The sequence below is a fragment of the Trachemys scripta genome, chromosome 6, assembly GCF_013100865.1.
Source record: "Trachemys scripta elegans isolate TJP31775 chromosome 6, CAS_Tse_1.0, whole genome shotgun sequence".
In the NCBI taxonomy this organism is placed as follows: domain Eukaryota; kingdom Metazoa; phylum Chordata; order Testudines; family Emydidae; genus Trachemys; species Trachemys scripta.
In genome coordinates, this window is record NC_048303.1 from 44,293,170 (window position 1) to 44,314,553 (window position 21,384).

The window sequence follows — 21,384 nt, forward strand, 5'->3', positions numbered from 1 at the left end:
GAATAATGTAATTACACCATGTGTTTAGATAAAGTAATAATCCCTGAAGTGCATGCTGAGAGGAGCAACATGTTATGAAGCTAAGCATGAAGAAAGTAAAGATAAATTCAGTTTATGCAATCTATCTCCATCTGTTTCTGTTCATGACTCCTGTGCATCTATACTTCCTTTCCATTAGCATGCTACATTAATATTCATATTGTTCATATGGATGGAAAATGCCAGGATCCATGAAGTCTCTCAGCAGCATTTCCAAAGTGGTCCTTCTGAGGAACAATGACTTGGCAATCAAGTTAATTCGAGAGAGATGAAAGGTTATTTTGGTTTAAAACAAAGCTTATTTGAACATAGGCCCTGTGAAAGTAGAACTCTCATTGATACATATGAGTCTGTGGCACCTCAAATCGCAGCTCTAGAGGTGATGGAAATGCCTTTCTTTAAACTATCTATACCTAGAGCCCCATGCATTCCATTGCAGCAGCAGTTGCTGCTGAAAACACCCATATTGTGCTGCAGAAACAAAACATTCATTAAAAAAAAGTTCTAGCCCAGATGGTTGCACAGGAAACCTTGAAAACATTAACCAAATGTAAACTGTTGCAGTGTTCTGTTCCCAAATCTGCAAAAAAGCCTGAAAAATGGTTCTAAATATCAACATTAATTATTCCACTGCTGATCATTTTAACAGAAGCTCTCAGCTAATGTGCTTATCTCAACTGCCTCCCACTTTTCTACAAGTGCCAGAAACCCCAGCTGTCCCTATCCCAGCTGTCAAAATCTTCAGCTTTGCCCCTGACAGCTTCTGTGATGCAGTTAGGCTTGTCAATACAAAAATCTTTAGCATAACAAAAGTGTAAAATGTGGGGAAAGATCAGATAGACTGAATTTAATATCAAAATAAACCACATGGGCTGCTGTACTAGTTTCATACTGGTTAATTTTCATATTTAATTATAAACCTCTGTTTTCTTTATTTAAATGAATCAACCACGCCAGTGTACTGTTGAAGTCAGGAATATTGCCACAGAATTTAGGTTCAGCTTGCTTAGGTTCAGTAAAACCTTGTCTATACCTCTGTAACAATAAAGTTAACAATCTTTGTATTTGATAGTATGAGTCCATCATTGCCACATTACAAGATATAGAAAAGAAGCAGGAAAAACTGTCGCTGTTTGAAGTAAGAAACCCAAAAGATGAAGGTAGATGTGAATTCAAGTTCAATTTTCATTATTGCTCTAATGTTTGCAAACATTACTCTAGTATATTGCTAAGTAATATACTTTCATACATCCTTCTGGAAAATACAGTTTGAGAGACCGGTTCTAGGATAAAGAAAGAGGAGTACTTGTGGCACCTTAGAGACTAACAAATTTATTTGGGCATAAGCTTTCATGGGCTAAAACCCACGTCATCGGATGCATGCAGTGGAAAATACAGTAGGAAGACACATACAGAGAACATGAAAAAATGGGTGTTGCCATACCAACTCTAACGAGACTAATCAATTAAGGTGGGTTATTATCAGCAGGAGAAAAAAAAATTTTGTAGTGATAATCAGGATGGCCCATTTAAAACAGCTGACAAGAAGGTGTGAGTAACGTAGGGGGAAAATTAGATGGGGAAATAGGTTTTACTTTGTGTAATGACCCATCCACTCCCAGTCTTTATTCAAGCCTAATTTAATGGTGTCCAATTTGCAAATTAATTCCAGTTCTGCAGTTTCTTGTTGAAGTCTGTTTTTTGAAGTTTTTTTGTTGGAGAATTGCGACTTTTAGGTCTGTAATTGAGTGACTAGGCGTCACCTTCAGCCCCCAACTAAAACCTCTCCAGCACATCATCAAGGATCTACAACCTGTCCTGACGGATAATCCCTCACTCTCACAGGCTAGGTCTACACTACCCGCCTGAATCGGCGGGTAGAAATCGACCTTTCGGGGATCAATTTATCGCGTCCCATCAGGACGCAACAGTCGATCCCCGAATCGACGCTCTTACTCCACCAGCGGAGGTGGGAGTAAGCGTCGTCGACGGGAAGCCGCAGAGATCGATTTTGCCGCCGTCCCTACAGCGGGGTAAGTCGGCTGCGATACGTTGAATTCAGCTACGCTATTCGCGTAGCTGAATTTGCGTATCTTAAATCGACACCCCCCCAATGAAGACCTGCCCACAGATCTTGGGAGACAGGCCAGTCCTTGCTTACAGACAGCCCCCCAACCTGAAGCAAATACTCACCAGCAACACAACAAAAACACTAACCCAGGAACCTATCCTTGCAACAAAGCCCATTGCCAACTCTGTCCACATATCTATTCAAGGGACACCACCATGGGACCTAATCACATCAGCCACACCATCAGAGGCTTGTTCACCTGCACATCTACCAATGTGATATATGCCATCATGTGCCAGCAATGCCCCTCTGTCATGTACATTGGCCAAACTGGACAGTCTCTATGCAAAAGAATACATGGGCACAAATCAGATGTCAAGAATTATAACATTCAAAAACCAGTCGGAGAACACTTCAACCTCCCTGGTCACTCAATTACAGACCTAAAAGTCGCAATTTTCCAACAAAAAAGCTTCAAAAACAGACTCCAACGAGAAACTGCAGAACTGGAATTAATTTGCAAACTAGACACCATTAAATTAGGCTTGAATAAAGGCTGGGAGTGGATGGGTCATTACACAAAGTAAAAACTATTTCCCCATGCTAATTTTTTCCCCTACTGTTACTCACATCTTCATGTCAACTGTTTGAAATGGGCCATCCTGATTATCTCTACAAATTTTTTTTTCCTGCTGATAATAGCCCACCTTAATTGATTAGTCTCGTTAGAGTTGGTATGGCAACACCCATTTTTTTTATGTTGTCTGTGTGTATATCTCTTCCTACTGTATTTTCCACTGCATGCATCCGATGAAGTGGGTTTTAGCCCATGAAAGCTTTTGCCCAAATAAATTTGTTAGTCTCTAAGGTGCCACAAGTACTCCTTGTTCTTTTTGCTGATACAGACTAACACGTCTACCACTCTGAAACCTGTCACCATGCAAGGTTCTAGGATAGTACTTAATTCAAGACTTTTAAAGTAGGGGTTCTCAACTTTTGGTATACGTACCTTTCAGGGTACTTTCAGTCATATCTGTGATATACCAGATGATAAAAAGTGAAACTAGCTATTTGGAGGTATGGAAATATTACCTTTTCAGTTTGAACAAATCAGGTTAGCCATAAAACACATGAATATCTGAATAAGAACAACAGCAAGCAATAGTCACACAGTGCTCAGTAACTCAAGTCCAATATTATTGACAGTGGTCTCTTATTCATGATTGGATATGGTTGTTTTGGAGCCCCTCCATAGCCAAGAAGAACTATGCATGTATATGCACAAATGAATACAGCATTTTCATTCCAGTGCAATTATAGTTGTAGGGACCCAAAACATTTTATGGCAAAAAATAAAAAATGTGTTAGGGGAAATGATGGGGCAGATTCATAAGTGATGGCAGTTGGAAGTGTAAATTACCTTTGCCCTCTTGTATCCAGGAAAGATTAATTTCAAAAGAAGAAACCTGATGGTACAGATCTCCTACCACCTCAGGACTTCTGGTGCAGATCAGCTTTAGTTTGTTGCTGGAGATTCAGAGGAACCAAGCTGGCAGCCGCTGCTGAGGGAATGTATTTAAACAGTGCGTCTCCTGGCCTCACTTGACATGTGGCCTTCCCCGCTGGTGCTGTCCATTTTTCGGGCAGATCCGACCCTCTGTGATCACTCTATTCCCCAAAAGAAGGAAGTTATAGCTATTTTCCATCATTGAAACCACTCCTAGTATAATTTCCATTGCTGGGGCTCAGTGTTTAGGTTTGCACTAGCAGATGCCAGTGTAAACCCAAGATGAATATAGCCACATGTCTTTTAAACTAACTAAATTTGAGGTCCTGCAAAGATCAACAGAGCCCCGTTAAAAGAAATGTGAAGTAGGGAAAAAGTTGTTCTTGTTCATAGAGAAGGGGAATGAAAAAAAGACTCAGGTGATTGTATATAAAAGCTTTTCAATCATATCTACAGTCAGTTGCTCAGCAGTGGTGGAATATTCAGTCAAACCCATGGAGCTTCAGCTAAATAAATAAATAAAATTTGAGAGTTACTGCTCAAAATGGTTACATTTCCATGTGTTTGAATAACCAGGCAGGCTCCTGTGTGATTGAAGCAGAGACCCAGTTTCATAAAATAAAAATAAGGAGTATCAGACTTCCTCTGGCTAAGGTCACAAGAGAAATGGATAAGATGGTCTTTATTTAAGTCCCTTGTGACAAAACCACCTAATAATTTGGCACCTTTTAACATAAACTGTAGTAGTTGCTTAGGAAGAGCACAAGAATGATCAACAGTATAAAGGTGCATTGGGATTACTATGAAGATAAATTAGCAACACAGTTACATGCAGTATACCCAGCTCTTAGAAGTATTGTGATCTGTCACTTTAATAAACATAATATGTTCACATTTCCCTTATTTTGATAAATAAATACATGCAATACTCAGTAAAATGAGAAAATCAGCTTTCTGGACACATTCTGTGAGTTGTGGGTTGTTTTTTTCATTCTGCAATGTTCTATTTTCAGGTGTAATGGTTGATAGAAATAAAAAATGTGTATTTCCTGTTTACTAATGGGTTTGATTATATTTGGTTATCATATCATCCCACTGGCATCCACAGGGACATGTTTGTGTGACGCTTCCCAGGGATCCCTAGGTTTGTGAGGTATCTTTCTATCACCTGCTCTTAGCGGGAGCAAGCCTTATCTGTGCCTGCCATGGGTCAACTCCATGAGTCCACTGGCTATGGGCAATAAAAGCACTCCCCTCCAGGCCTCCTCAGAACGCACACTTTCTTTACTGGTTAGCGAAAGGCATATTCTAACCCCCTAGTCATATAGGTGTCCCCCTGCAGTGTCCAGCTGCCGATCATTGGACACTCACAGAATTACCAGACCTTCTGTTCCCAAAGGAAAAGTACTCTGCACCTTTCCAGTTACACCATAGTACAGAGCTCCACTTAACACACTGCACTTAGATTTGTCTATAGTGAAAGTAAGTATACGCTTATTTAACAAAGAGTTTACTTCCTAGATTAAAGACCTTTGGCATCTCCTTGCATTCTCCTGTTATATCAGACTAATCCTTTCATCTTAGTCATAAACCAGACACTCTCCTGCTGTGTGTTCCTTTCTGTTGATTTTGTGATCGCTTTTCAACTTTGTAGTGTTGATTAGCTGTATGATGCTGTATGCAAATAGACTTCTGTTGTAAGATACACAATGGTCAGCCAGGGAAATAAATGTCTCTTATTCCTTGTCTGAACAGAACCTGTTTATCACCTTCTGGTGACCTGTCTTACATACCTCAAGAACACAGTTTTCAGTATATGTACGTAACTCCTCACATACTATGCATTTCACAATGACTATGATGAGCAGTGTGACAAAGGCTTTCAATAGAGACCTTACTTGACACTCTTTGGCAAACTACTATGTTGCCCTGTAACCCCTTTGCATGCCTGTGCACTCTGCCAGTTGGCACCTAGAGGTCCCTGGCTCATAGTTGGTAACTGTGCTTGTGATGTTGTTAAATCTGTGCCAGTTGAGACCTTTCAATTTTCTGTTGTATTGTAGGCCAAAGAAAAGAGGGCATCTAATAGGACCATTTAAAAATTGTTCCTCCTTGTGTTTCACAGAGGGATATAGCTAGCAAACTTAATCAATTTCTAATCTATTTTTCTTTTACAGTCTTTTTCTGTGATGTATGTTTTAATACAGTATGTGAAACTGTTATACATTGATTCAGATGTCATATTTGACTTGGAGAAATAAAAATCCAGGCTGTTCTCTAATATATAAAATATTCAAATTATCAAATTCTTGCTTCTATAGTCTTAGTGGACCTGGTCCTCAGCTGGTGTATGTCAGCATAACTCCATTGATTTCAAAGGACCTCAAAAAGATTTCATTGCCCATCAGTCAAAGGAGTGCGCTTTAACCTACACAATTCCCTTAATTACTGTCTGGGTGTGGCTACTGCATTTCCAGACTTTCTAAAATTTGAGCTATTCAAATGTAAGTAGTTAAATATAACTTCCTGTGGAGAATTTCATCTTGAGTGCTTATAAAGCAATGACTCATAATGTACATGACAGTATCACCTGTTGCCATAACAATATTTTCATTCTCCAGCTTTGTTTTTGCTGCCTCAATAATTGTAATGATCATAATTCTGCCTCTCATTTTAATAATAATTTTGACTATGTTTAAATGCTGAACAGGACTGTATATTCATGACCTGTCGCAGATACAAGACAGTTTGAATGAAGTGCTTGCCAAACAGAAAGCAGAAAGGGATGTCCTAGCTAAAAAATACAGGTAAGTGAAATGTAACCTGTGGTTTTATTAAAGGTTTATTTTTTAAAAACATCACGAATGGATCTTGTTAGAAGGCCAGCAAGCAGTAACACGAAGGCAAAATTGTGTGGTCCTAACTCAGTCTTTTATCAAGTATAACTCTATTGGCATCAGTGAGAGTTTGTGCCTGCGTGAGAATTTCAGGATTTGGCTGACTCTAACAAGTAAAATATTTGTATAAACACATAATTATTGAGGCAGCAAAAACAACAAGATACCTCCACAGGGACAGACCCTCTTGGAAACTAGACTATATGTTCCTGGGCCCAAACCCAATGTGAGGCTCTGCCACAAGGTCTGATTGGTGGAGTCCCAGACCAGCTGATTGGCCTGCTAGCTGTACTTAAGCCATTAGCAGAAACAGGAATATGTCCAAACAATTGGGTTCCACCCTGGTTTGGATACTGTGCTTTGTGCTTCCTGCTTCCCCAGCTTGATCTCCTGGCATTTGACCTGACTTGACTTGTGGTTCCTGACCTCCAGTTTGTCTCCTGCCTCTGACCTCCTAGTATCCTGACCTGGCCTGACTCAGATTCTCGACTCATGATTCTAACCTCCATTTTTCCCCCCTGCTTCTGACCTCCCGGTATCCAAATCAGGTTGGTCCTTAACTCCTGGTTCATGACTGTGGATTTTGGATCTGACTAATAGGTCTGGCCACCCATGAGCTGGCTATGACACTCATGGAAATCAGTTGAATATAAAGGATATTATCAAGTTATTTTTCACAATTTTAAAAATAATTGCTTTACTTACTTCTACTTATAATAACCCAGTAGAAGCTTGAAATTGAAATCTCTCTTCTTACTGCAATTTTCATTCATTATGTAAGTGTACATGCATACATGTGCGCACACACAATTATCACTGCATAGCAAGTCATGAATTCTGGGCTGCTAATGTCAATTTTTGGGAGGAGAGGATTGGATAAAGACTATGAAAGCATTTGTTTTACAAAATAACATTTATTTGAAGGATTACACAGTGTCAAATCCTGGCAGACTCTTGCATCTATGTGGAGCTCCGTGGACTTCAGTATGGCTCCACCCAGGCCCATAAGTTTGCTCATGCAGAGCCCAAGTGAGGGCTGCAGAAGGCCTGAATGCAATAAACCAGTGTTGTGAGAAGAAGGGTCCAGAGGAATACCCAGAAGATTTATATCTCCCCTGTGCACTGGCCTCTGGTGATATGAGGGCAGGGAATTGGCCAGTGACTACGTGGATCCAGTTTCTCAATTCCACTCGTAGGGATGCATGGTAGGTCAAGACTATTACAGTAGTTAGGATGCTTCACATCCTGCCTCCAGGCTGAGGAGGAAGATTCTGACCTCTACAGGGTTTCTCTGCACACAGCTTATTATGCATAAGGATTGGGATTTGAACTATAAACTGTGCAAACAATTAAAAGGTTGTTCAATTTTTGGGCCTCGGCAGAGGCCCGTTAAAATATTTCCGTTTCTTTAGAGGTTTTATACACAGACACAGAGACACACACACAGAGACACAGAGACAGGACTTTGTATTTTGTGTTCTGAATTAATCTTTTGTTTGTTTGTTTTATTTCCTATAGGGCTTCAGTGGAGTCTTTTAAACAAGGAGCATTGAGGGAACAACTAGTTAAACTTGCTTCTAGGCAAAAGAGTCTTTTGGTTGTGGCACAAAAACAGAAAGAACTAGGCCAGAAAATAAAAAACTATAGGAAAGCAAAGCAAGTGTATTCTAGATGTTCAAAAAAACAAATCCCAAACTCAATTATTTCTCATGAAAAGGACAACAGAGATGATCTGACTGTTGATAAAATAGTTCATCCTGATGTAGTAACAGTAAGTGTAGATCCTGGTGCCAAATTGACTAATGGAAACCCAGTGGAAACACTTCTCCCTGGAGAAGGTAAATTTTCAGATCAAGAATACAGCCAACATCTAAACAGCTGCTTAGATGAGACAGGAACAAATGAAGAGGCAAGTACAAGCAAAGAAGTTTCTTCTCATGCTTTGACATATGAAAACAAGGTTAGAGAATATACCTTTGATAAGACGTCAAAGTCCACAGATACTATAGAAATGGTAACATTGCCGTCAGAACCTATTATTTGCATTACTCCAACAAAGTGCTCACAGCAAGAAAAAAATAATTATATAGCAACTGCAGTACAAGGAAGCAAGTCTCCAAATCCCAGTCCAGTAACCAGCATGTTAAATATTTCAGAAGATGAAAGTTTTGTTATCAATAATAATATCCATCAACCAATCACTGATAGTCAACAGGTTCTCACTGGTAAGACTCTGCAAAGATGTGGACATAGAAATGAAGCTTCCCAGAAACAACCAATAGTGGTGTCAGAATCTGCAGAAATCTCTCCTATTACTCTTCAGCAAAATATCTTCCAAAATAATAGAACCTCAAGTAATGCTACAGGTCTGGTCTCATCTGTACCTTATCCAGTAAACAGCAGTCAAAATTCTTCACAGTACTCTGATAATCAGGATAGTGAACAACAGCAATTGAACTGCAGAGGAAATAGAAGGAAAAAAAATCGACTGAAAGATCTACTTGAATTAGGAAAGATTAAGCCAGGAGAAAATGTTCTAGAATTCAAACTGCAGGTAATTGGTTTACCACCAGAATAATGTAAATATTAGAAAATAATGAAAAGAAATAAACCACATAATGTCGGAAATCATATCATAGGACTGGAAGCGACCTCGAGAGGTCATCAAGTCCAGTCCCCTGCACTCAAGGCAGGACTAAATATTATCTAAACCATCCCAAACAGGTGTTTGTCTAACCTGCTCTTAAAAATCTCCAATGATGAAGATTCTGCAACCTCCCTAGGCAATTTATTCCAGTGCTTAGCTACCCTGACAAGAAGTTTTTCCTAATGTCTAAACTAAACTGTCCTTGCTGCAATTTAAGCCCATTGCTTCTTGTCCTATCCTCAGAGGTTAACAAAAACAATTTACCTCCCTCCTCCTTATATCAATCTTTTATGTACTTGAAAACTGTTATGTCCCCTCTCAGTCTTCTCTAGACTAAACACACCCATTACTTTCATTCTTCCCCCATAAGTCATGTTTTCTAGACCTTTAATCATTTTGATTAAATATTGAACATTATACTGTACCAAAGCAGTTTGAGTATTAAGTTAATCTGTAAATATCAAAATAAACTCCTGTCTGAACAGCCAACTCTAGTGGCCCACCCCATCCACCCTACTGATGAAGTTATTCCTCACTGACCTTTGCTTGGAGACCTGAGCTTGTTGGAAGAAGGCTAAGTGGAGATCTGTTTCCCCCCCGCTCCCCACAACTGTATATTTTAAAGTTACAAGGTTTTTTTTAATATCCTTGTAACCCGTCAGACAAGAGACTATTTAAAACATGCAGAATTAGAAAAATTGGGACTCCATTAAGAGACAATTGCCAGTTTTCAGTGCTGAAATATGGTCATCATCAGCAGGTGTTTGAAATGGAACAGGAGGGATAGTCTGGACTCCTCAAACCTGTAAAGGAAAAAAAAATACTGTTACCTTTTTTTATCAGAGCAGTTATCCAAAATTCAAGTTTTGTTGGTAGTTTCTGTTAAGAGAAGAAATTGATGGTAGTCAGGTATTTCTTTAATGCAGCCCTATTTATTTACAAAGAATGTACACAAAGTCAGATTGCCCTGGACACAATAGAAATCGAACAACAGAAGACAGTTTTCAGAGTAGCAGCCGTGTTAGTCTGTATCCGCAAAAAGAACAGGAGTACTTGTGGCACCTTAGAGACTAACAAATTTATTAGAGCATAAGCTCTAATAAAGTCCACGAAAGCTTATGCTCTAATAAATTTGTTAGTCTCTAAGGTGCCACAAGTACTCCTGTTCTTTTTGTAGATGACAGTTTGTCTTTCATGGGGGAGGGGGGAGGGTCTTTTTAAAGTACCGGTGAAAGACAAAAGTTTTGTTGACAACTTCCCAGTGTAGACAAGCCCGAAGTCAGTCTGCCACCCCTGTATTTGTCATGAGACCACCATAAACCCCTTGGATTGCGCGGCCCTGCCACTGCCCAGGCTTGCATGTGCTCTAGTTATTGGGTGGTGTTTTCCATTCAGCTATCACTGAACAAAAGGGCCTTTAATTGTTCCCTCATTTAGCCTGAATGGAAGGCAGTTACCACACCTAACAGTGTCAGCAAGGTGGTGTGATTGCCCAAATCCCAGCATAACAGTATTTTAATTTAGAAATTTGTTTGTGTTTCCTTCATCTCTTTATTCAGTATCTTCAGCACGTAATACTGAATTTTTATTTGATATTTTCAGATCAGCTTTTAAAACGATTTTCTACCAAGAGTCTTATAAGAAAGCATTTCAGTGGGTGAAATGCCTTCTCCCAAACCATGTATCAAATAGCAGCATTCAGAATACTGTATATTTAACAGCTTTTGGTTGCAATTTCTATTATCTGTTTAACATTTACTGTCATTGCTAGCAGCAAAATAGAATGGTTGGCTGGTCCTTTAGACTGCATAATATTTGATTTTGAAAGTTCAGAGGTGGCTTTTAGTTTTTTTTATGACTAAATGTCATACTTAGGAGGACACTGTCAAGTCCTTTAGGCCAAAAATATAACACCAAGGGCTTCTCTTCACTACTACGCTAAATCAGCATTGCTGCATTGATGTAGCGGCGCCGATGTAGGGCTTCTGGTGAAGACGCATTATGTCGACGGGAGAGTGCTCTCCTGGCGACGTAATAGCGTCCACCTCTCATTGAGGTGGAGTAATGTCAGTGGGAGAGCATCTCCCGCCGACATAGCACAGTGTAGTTGATGTAAGTTACGTCGCTCAAGGAGGTGTTTTTTTCACACCTCTGAGCGATGTAACTTACATCAACTTAATCGGTAGTGCAGACAAGCCCTTAGGGATTGATCCCACTATTAGATAAACGAGCATGTTTGAAACAGCTGAACAGTTTGAAAAATAAGTTATTTCACTTGTTGTATGCTAGCTGATGGTACAAGAGACACAGGCCTTGGCTACACTTGCAGATGTACAGCGCTGTGAGTTAAACCTGACTTCGTGCAGCTGAGTAGGGAAAGTGCTGCAGTCTGTCCACACTGACAGCTGCCCAGTGCACTGTCGTGGCCACATTTGCAGAAATTTCAGCGTTATTGGGAGCGGTGCATTATGGGCAGCTATCCCACAGAGCACCTTTCCCCATTCTGGCGCCGTGGGTTGTGGGAAGAGGGCATGGGTGCGGGGGATTCTGGGTCCTGTCCCAATGCCCCGTGATGCATTGCTTCGCATCCCAGAAGTCCCTTTGTTTCCATCCACCTTTGGCGCCATCTTTCAACGGTTTCTGTGCAGCGCGATCTGTCTGCGGGAAATGGAGTCCGAACTGCTGAGACATATCCTGACGAGTCTCGCCAGCACGTCACGTTTGGCTGTCGAACTATTCCTTAAGATCCAAAGTGACAGTGAGAGTGAGAGTGAGGGTGAGGAGTCCGACGATGCTATCGAGCCGCGTAACGCGTACAACATGAAATTGCTTGTGGCATTCACAGACATGCTCAGCACCGTGGAACACCACGTTTAGGCTTGGGAAGCAAGCACCGAGTGGTGGGATCACACCGTCATGGAAGTCTGGGATGACGAGCAGTGGCTGCAGAACTTTCGGATGAGAAAAGCCACTTCCATAGGACTGTGTGAGGAGCTTGCCCCCACCCTGCGGCGCAAGGACACGAGATTGAGAGCTGCCCTGCCAGTGGAGAAATGGGTGGCTATTGCAATCTGGAAGCTGGCAACTCCAGATAGCTACCGGTCAGTCGCAAACCAGTTTGGAGTGGGAAAGTCGACCATTGGAATCGTGTTGATGCAAGTTTGCAAGGCCATTTATCGCATCCTACTCAGAAGAACCATGACTCTGGGTAACGTGCAGGATATAGTGGATGGCTTTGCTCAAATGGGGTTCCCTAACTGTGGAGGGGCTATAGATGGGATGCACATTCCTATTCTGGCACCACCCCACGTAGGATCCGAGTACGTTAATCGGAAGGGGTATTTCTCTATGGTTCTCCAGGCGCTTGTGGATCACCATGGGCGTTTCATTGACATTAACACAGGCTGGCCTGGAAAGGTGCATGACACACGCATCTTTTGGAACACTTGGCTGTTCAGGAAGATGCAGGCCGGGACTTTTTTCCCAGAGCGGAACATCACAGTAGGGGAAGTTGAAATGCCCATTGTGATCCTTGGAGATCCCGCTTACCCGTTAATGCCGTGGCTCATGAAACCCTACACAGGGAGCCTTGACAGCAGCAAGAACGGTTCAACTACAGACTGAACCGGTGCCGAATGAGTGTGGAGTGTGCATTTGGCCATTTAAAGGGCCGCTGGTGATCTCTGTATGGGAAGCTGGACTTGGCCGAAAACAGCATCCCTGCAATTATATCCGCATGCTGTGCCCTCCACATTTGTGAAGGGAAGGGTGAAAGCTTCACTCAGGCATGGACCTCTGAGGTTCAACACCTGGAGGCTGAATTTGCACAGCCAGAGAGCAGAGCTATTACAGGGGTCCAGTGCAGGGCTTCAAGGATTAGGGATGCCTTGAGGGAGCAATTTGAGGCTGAAAACCAGCAGTGATATCTGGTGCCCTGCACGGGAGTGAAGTGCAGTAGTTCCAATCTTTAGGAATCAGTGTTTGCTAAGCAGACAAGCAGACTTGCAGTGCCTGTTTATTTCCTGGGCTAAGGAGTCTTTTACTTTATGCAATAATAAAGAATGTTTTCAAAGCCAAAAAATCCATTTATTGGAGAGAAAAAAAATTATTTATTGAAAAGAAACAAGGTGGTGGAGTGAGGAACAGTACAATCACAGATTTGCGTATGTCCTGTCTGGTGTGCTGTGCAATGAGTGCTGCACTTCAGGACAGCTATACTGCCTGGTGATGGGGGTTGAGTGCAGAGGGTAAGGGTTGTAGTTCTCAGGGCTGAGTGGTGAAGATACTGGTGTTGGAGGCAGCAGGTGGCGTGAAGAACAGGGAAGTTGGGGAAAGTGGGTTGGAGGTGACAGTGGGGCACAACGGAAAGAGTTTTGGGACAAGGGCTGTAGGGGGGTGGTGGTGTTTGCGGTACTGCTCCTCTTTCTGCATGGCTACCAGCTCCTGGATAGCCTCTGCTTGGCGCTCCAGGATGCTTATGAGCCTATCAGTGCTTTGCTGCCGGTGCGCGGTGCTTTGCCGCCGGTGTGCTGCGTTTTCCTGGCGGATCCTGCTTTCTCTCTCCCTCCAGTTCTGTGCTTTCTCATTCTCTTTAATAGATTGCCACATCACTTCTTGCAGCATGTCTTCTTTGCTTTTTTGCGGTCTCTTCCTGAGTCTTTGCAGTCTCTGAGCAGGCGATAAGAGAGACGGCTGAGGTCTCAAGGTTGATGCAGCTATATAGGCAAAATGCAACATTTAACAGAGGCAGCATTGTTTATACCAGACAGAGTAATGATTCCCCCCGCACTTAAGGAGTAGAAAACACACAGGGTCTACACAATAGCATAATTTTCCCATCCGAAACAGAGCACACATATCCCACGGGAGCCTCAAAATGGTGAGTAAGGGGGACTGATTGTTTCAGGGCTGCACTGTCCTCTGGGTTTCTGTGCCTTGGGGAAAGCCAGCAGCTTCAGGGGGCACCTACACTGAACACTGTCCCAACATTTTCCACAGGAGTTCGTCCTGGACGATATCTCGCTGCTGAGGGTGACCTGGGAAGCAAGGGAGGGTCTTCTGCTGCAATGCGGCTTCTGCCCTGGCCCATATGCAGCTTGCCTGTGTGCAGCAATGGTCCCCATGCCCCTCGCGGCACAGTGGCGTGGACACGTTAGCCTGGCTGGGACAAGGACCACGGTGGCTTTCCAGATAAACCTGCGCAAGCGCATTGCACACGTTCTGGATGAGACATTTGAGGAGATTACCAAGGCTGATTACCGTGATGTGATAAACCACATCAATGCACTATTCCGCATCTAGGCATGCATGCCTAACCCTCCTCTCCCAAAGAGCCCGCACCGAAAAAATTCCTTCCCGAAAAAAAACCGCCTACCGGGAACCTGCTCTTCTGTTTGTCCTCCACCAAGTACTGGCCGCTGTGACCTTCCTCCTGGCTCGAAAAGAGCTCCTGGCTGCATGGCTCCAGGGATTCCGGGGTGTCTCCATCTGGCCCACCACCATCACTCCCGTTTTCCTCCTCCTCCTCTTCCTCCCCCCCTCCCCACACCAGCTCTGAAGTGTCCATGGTGGTGCTCAGAGTGGAGGTGGGGTTAACCCCAAGTATCGCAGCCAGCTCTGTGTAGAATCGGCAGGTCGTGGGGGGAGCACCCAAGCGTCCGTTTGCGTCGCGGGCTTTGCGGTAGGCACTCCGCAGCTCCTTCACTTTAATCCTGCACTGCAGGGTGTCCCGGTCATGGCCCCTTTCCATCATGTCCTTTGATACCTTCCCAAAGGTATCGTAATTCCTACGGCTGGAGCGCAGCTGGGACCGTACAGCTTCCTCCCCCCAAACACTGATGAGGTCCAGCAACTCGCCATTGCTCCATGCTGGGGCTCGCTTGGCGCGTGGAGGCATGGTCACCTGGAAAGATTCGCTGATAGCACTCCATGCCACGCCAGGCTGAGCAAACAGGAAGGGGATTTTTAAAATTCCCGGTGAATGTAAAGGGTGGGTCACATGGTTGGTTACCTGGAGTAGGGCAGTAGAGTTTGAACTGATGACCAGAGTGGCTAGAACAGGCATTGTGGGATACTGCCGAATAATTCTGGAGGCCATTCACAGTGCATTGGGCGGCCACACTGGCGCTGCAGTGCTGCAGCGGCAGCGCAATACTCGCTATTCCTCTCGGAGAGGTGAAGTTTATGCAGCGCTGCAACCACGGAGATACAGCGCTGCAAATGCCTTGCCAGTGTGGACGGGGAGTGAGTTACAGCACTGGGGAAGCCTTTACAGCACTGTAACTTGCAAGTGTAGCCAAGGCCACAGTAATGTGCACCCTATATCTAAGAACAAAATCAAGCCCCCGCCTTCAAACATAGAGCAGATATACAAGATAGTTGCCTCAGAAGTGACTACCAGTTCATTTCCAGTTCAAAGTGCTGATCAACCAGTTGAAGTATATAACTGATTAAGTATGTAGAGTCAGCTATGAAAGGCACACAAGCATGGACGGTGTGTGACTCCTCCATTTGGGAAAGCTGTGCACCTGCCTCGAGGCCTGCCCCCGCTCGGCCTCCTCTCCCCCCAAAGCCCCACTCATGCTCCACCCCCGGCCCCGCATGGCCCCTTCCCACTCCTGCCCCAGCCCCAAGGTCCCCCCGCCTGCTGCTTCACACCTTTCTCCAGCCCCCACTGCCACCCTGCTGCTCACTGCTTGCCTCCTCCTCTGCCTCCCCCCTGTGGCCAGCCGGTCAATCACCACTTCCATGCACCTCTTCACCTCCTCCCCCAGTCCCATGCGGGCAGAGCGGGGACGGGAAGAGGTGGAGTGAGGGTGGGGCCTCAGGGGGAAGGGGACGAGTGGGAACAGGGCCTCGGGGCAGAGCATGGGCAGGGCCATGGCCAAGGTGCCCTTTCGGCGGCAGCACACCAAAGGCGGCAGGCCGGCTGTTTGGTGAGGCTTAGCCTCCCTTGGCCTCTTACACCCACCGCCTATGGACCCAAGTATGGGAAGGGTTCCTTGTCAGCACCTGTGGCCCACTGACTCTCTTCCATGGAAGAGCCTCTCTTGATGGAAGAGCCATTTTATGCATCATCATGCTACATGACATGAAAATCTCTTAAGGTGGACACAGACCTTCTCTGTGACTGGGTAACATATCAACCATAAGTATATGCAATCGTTTCCTTTATGGATGGGGTTTGTAATATTGCTCCAGAACATGTGATGATCCAGCTTGAAGGATGAAGAACTTAGTTTGCCTATTGCAGTGTCTCAAGACCCTTCTAGTTATGATCTCCAATCTTGACCCTAGCCTTTAACACATGCAACCTGAGGAAGAGAATGTAGCTATTCTAGATGTAGAAGAGTTGTATTTCTGCAACATGATGAGAATAGCACTCACTCATCCTATGGGATGCAGTAGATACCATAGAGATTAGTGTTTAGGTCTGTTGCTTTGTGCAGAGGAAAAGCACAACAAAGCTTCCTCCTTTGTGATTATGGAAAACCACATGGTAACAGGATGCAATGAGTTTGTGGTACTTCCTTAGGGTTAACCTTGGGTTCACAGGGTGCAGTTTTGAACATGATTCTAACCAGAGATGGGCCCAAGCTATACAGTTGAGATCTGAAGTCAGGTTTCCTCAAGGTGCTTGGATTTAATGTGTTCCAATTCAAATATTCTGTAAACATAGAGCCAAGTCACAAATTTTGGGGAGATTGCCTTTGGGGGGAGAGAGGATGGAGGGTGGACCAATGTTACATTGTCAAGCCCATCTCTTGTTTAACAGTTTGACCTCACACACACCAGTCAGCCTAACCTTGTTAGAGCACAGTTTAGTTTAAACCTTGCTTAAATACGTTATCTGAACTTAATTTTATGCCCAGTGTAGATACCATACTGTCAATAAGCAGTATAAGCCATGGTGCATGTTAACTACACTGGAAATACATAAGCAAAGTTACTTCTGTGCATAGGTGTTTGCAGGATCATACTCTTAGTATTATTAAAGCACCTATACTTATAATCTCTCCTAATTAACATTGTGTAGTCTGAAGACCATCAAATTCTCTATTTTTTTTTAAATTATCAAACTTAATATTTGTGCAGATAGTGATTTGGATGGTGTTTGTCAATATTTTTGTATTTGTATTTTTAAAGGTTTCAAAGTAGCAGCCGTGTTAGTCTGTTTCCGCAAAAAGAACAGGAGTACTTGTGGCACCTTAGAGACTAACAAATTTATTAGAGCATAAGCTTTCGTGGGCTACAGCCCACTTCTTCGGATGCATATAGAGTGGAACATATATTGAGGAGATATATATATACACACATACAGAGAGCATGAACAGGTGGGAGTTGTCTTACCAACTCTGAGAGGCCAATTAAGTAAGAGAAAAAAACTTTTGAAGTGATAATCAAGCTAGCCCAGTACAGACAGTTTGATAAGAAGTGTGAGAATACTTACAAGGGGAGATAGATTCAATGTTTGTAATGGCTCAGCCGTTCCCAGTCCTTATTCAATCCTGAGTTGATTGTATCTAGTTTGCATATCAATTCCAGCTCAGCAGTCTCTTGTTGGAGTCTGTTTTTGAATTTTTTCTGTTGTAAGATAGCCACCCGCAGGTCTGTCATTGAATGGCCAGACAGGTTAAAGTGTTCTCCCACTGGTTTTTGACTTCTGGGTACTCGTCTGGCTCTGTCAATCTGTTTTTTCACTTCAGCAGGTGGGTATTGTAGTAAGTCATCTCCTACAAGACAGGCCCACCAAAGAAAATAACAGAACACCACTAGCTGTCACCTTCAGCCCCCAACTAAAACCTCTCCAGAGATCTACAACCTATCCTTAAAGATGATCCTTTACTCTCACAGATCTTGGGAGACAGACCTGTCCTCGCTTACAGACAACCCCCCAACCTAAAGCAAATACTCACCAGCAACCACACATCACTGAACAAAAACATTGACCCAGGAACCTATTCTTGTAACAAAGCCTGATGCTAACTCTGTCCACATATCTATTCAAGTGACATCATCATAGGACCTAATCACATCAGCCATACCATCAGGGGCTCATTCACCTGCACATCTACCAATGTGATATATGCCATCATGTGCCAGCAATGCCCCTCTGCCATGTACATTGGCCAAACCGGACAGTCTCTACGCAAAAGAATTAATGGACACAAATCTGACATCAGGAATCATAATACTCAAAAACCAGTGGGAGAACACTTTAACCTGTCTGGCCATTCAATGACAGACCTGTGGGTGGCTATCTTACAACAGAATAACTTCAAAAACAGACTCCAACGAGAGACTGCTGAGCTGGAATTGATATGCAAACTAGATACAATCAACTCAGGATTGAATAAGGACTGGGAACGGCTGAGCCATTACAAACATTGAATCTATCTCCCCTTATAAGTATTCTCACACTTCTTATCAAACTGTCTATACTGGGCAAGCTTGATTATCACTTCAAAAGTTTTTTTCTCTTACTTAATTGGCCTCTCAGAATTGGTAAGACAACTCCCACTTGTTCATGCTCTCTGTATGTGTGTATATATATCTCCTCAATATATGTTCCACTCTATATGCATCCGAAGAAGTGGGCTGTAGCCCACGAAAGCTTATGCTCTAAGAAATTTGTTAGTCTTTAAGGTGCCACAAGTACTCCTGTTCTTTTTGTATTTTTAAAGTTGCTCATACAATGAAATTTATCTCAGTTTACAACTGAAATATTTATTTATTTCTATTTATGATCATGGCATGAGTTGCTGAATAAAACCCCTAGAATAAAGAAAAGATGCAAAATAGCTAGCTGCAACTTTTCAGTTCATATGAACTTTTAGAATTTTGCTTAAATTTAAAGGATATTAATTTTAATTTGTCAATTTACTTGTCATTTTTTTCCTTTATTTTCATTTTTAGGACTTCAGCCATAAAGTCACTCTTTTGGGAGATGGTAAAATCAGAACGAGTGACAATAGAACTTATGGGAATCCAGTTCAGTGGGTTAAGGCACTATTAGGAAGTGACATTTCTGTGAGCTGGAAGTATGTGTGGAATAAGGTAGGCTCACTGTTATTTCTAAAAAATCACTTAAAAGCTATTGTATTCTTTTGTAGAACGATACCTATGTCACTTTTAGGTACATGCTACTAGCTTTGTGATCAGATGGCTAGTGTGAAAGTTCTAAGTCATAAAGCACCAGACATCTGAGAAGTCCCCCAATATCTGCCAGCACTTTTGCAGCATTTATCCCAGCTCATATGGACACTTGAACAACTTTGTCCATCTTTTAACCCCCTGCATCCTTTTAAAAGTTGCATTTTTGTTTCATCAAGATGCCACTCGCTACAAAGCGGACATTGCAAATTTTCTCAACACCCTGGGATAGTAGATTCACTGCACAGCTGCAACCCTGTGAATGAGAGGCTAGTGCTGCTTGCTTGAGCAGCACACCCAAGCTATTGGCCATGTGGCCTGCTTCTATGTGGACATTGTATCCAGTTGCATAAATGAGGCTCTGAGCATCATCTAGCCAGTGGTCTCTGGGGACTTTGAAGCATTTTTGTAGTGTTTAGCCTTTGGTTGCTGTCAGTGCATTCACATTTCAGGCCTATTTGATCTCTTTAAAGGTGCTAAGATTTTTTTTTTAATTGGGCTTGTGCCTTTATTTCTTTAAGATAAATGAGGCTCAAAGAAGATGTTTTTACCTTATATATGTGAAGTCTGTTACTCCCTGTTTTTTCTGGAGGGTGACTTAGAACATGTCTATAGTGAGCTCCAACTCCTTTATTAAAAGGGATAAGGATAAAGTTTAGTTAAATGGGTGGTAACAAATGTAACTTTAGTGCTCTCATGGCCAAGATGGAGTCTGCTGTGCAGGCAGCTCTGGCCAAGAGAAGGCATGCGCAGGAATGCATCAGGAAAAATCCCTTCCACCCCAGGGGCACTTGTTCCAAACCCACCAGAGTGAACACACACACACCAGAAGAGAACAATGAATATCGGAAAGAGAAATATTTATTTGTAGAGGGATGAGAGGAGAAAAACAGACGGAAATATAAGGGGTGTGGTAAAACAGGGTTGCATTCAACACAAGGCCTGACAGCAGTGGTGAGCTGGAGCCGGTTCGCGTGAACCGGTTGTTAAATTTTGAAGCGGTTTTAGAACCGCTTGTTAACCAGCTTCTCTGAGGGGGGGCGCTGTGGCTTTGATGGGCTCCGGCCGGGAAGCGTGTAATTTATCCTCCGGCCGCCAGGGGGTGCTGTGCTGTGGGAGCCATGTGAGTTGCCGCTTGGCCTTGTTGCTGCTGCTTAGGGTTACCATACGTCCGGTTTTTCACGGACATGTCCGGCTTTTCGGCATTCAAACCCCCGTCCGGGGGGAATTGCCAAAAAGCCGAACATGTCCGGGAAAAATACCGGCCGGGCACTTCCTCTCCCGCGGCTGCTCTGCTCCTCCCCGGACTCAGACTTCGGCTATGTTTAAGAGCCAAGCTGCCCGAGCCAACGCTACCGGCTTCGGGCAGCCCCCGTGCCTCCGGACCCTGCGCCGCCGGAGCAGAGCAGCTGGAGCCGGGGAGGAGAAGTGCCCAGCCGGCGGCTGGGGTCCGGAGTCAAGGGGGCTGCCCGAAGCCGGTAGCGTTGGCTAGGGCAGCTTGGCTCTTAAATAGAGCCGAAGTCTGAGTCCGGGGAGGAGCAGAGCAGCTGGAGCCGGGGAGGAGAAGTGCCCGGCCAGGGGCGCAAGGTCCGGAGGCATAGGGGCTGCCCGAAGCCCGAGTGCTACCGGCTTCATGGTTTGCCGGGCAGCCTCCAGACCCTGCACCCCCGGCTGGGCACTTCCCCTCCTGGGCTCCAGCTGCGCTGGGGAAGCACCGGCCGGGGGCGCAAGGTCTGGAGGCTGCCCGGCAAACCGTAAAGCCGGTAGCGCTCGGGCAGCCCTTTTCGCGTGGCTGGGAGGGAGGAGTGGGAGTTAGGGCGGGGACTTTGGGGAAGGGGCGGGGGAAAGGGCGGAGTTGGGGCGGGGCAGGGGTGGGAAAGGGGCAGGGCTGGGGTTGGGAAAGGGGCAGGGCTAGTGGAGTGTCCTCTTTTTTTATTTTTTAAATATGGTAACCCTACTGCTGCTGCTCCTCAGGCCCCTGACCCTGGGGCTCCTGCTGCTGCCTGGTGGGTCCCCGGCTGTTCCGCTGGGCCTGGGCTGCGTCCTGCTGCTTGGGCTTCTCCGAGCCGCT

At 44.1% G+C, this 21,384-nt stretch overlaps 1 protein-coding gene and 1 long non-coding RNA gene across 4 annotated transcripts in view; one reads left to right on the forward strand and one right to left on the reverse strand.

Moving 5' to 3' along the window:
- The window catches only part of ANKRD31 (ankyrin repeat domain 31), a 120,024-nt gene that overhangs the window by 76,810 nt on the left and 21,830 nt on the right, over positions 1 to 21,384 (forward strand). The window contains exons 20-23 of the mRNA XM_034773229.1: positions 1,112 to 1,199; positions 6,328 to 6,424; positions 8,033 to 9,068; positions 19,077 to 19,217. Coding sequence (XP_034629120.1) covers positions 1,112 to 1,199; positions 6,328 to 6,424; positions 8,033 to 9,068; positions 19,077 to 19,217 — 1,362 coding nt within the window. The remainder of the gene's footprint in view (positions 1 to 1,111; positions 1,200 to 6,327; positions 6,425 to 8,032; positions 9,069 to 19,076; positions 19,218 to 21,384) is intronic.
- LOC117878779 overlaps positions 9,430 to 21,384 on the reverse strand; it is a 45,070-nt gene continuing 33,115 nt past the window's right edge. For all 3 annotated transcript variants that reach the window (XR_004646080.1, XR_004646079.1, XR_004646078.1), the window contains one exon: positions 9,430 to 9,964. This is a non-coding gene — a long non-coding RNA (uncharacterized LOC117878779). The remainder of the gene's footprint in view (positions 9,965 to 21,384) is intronic.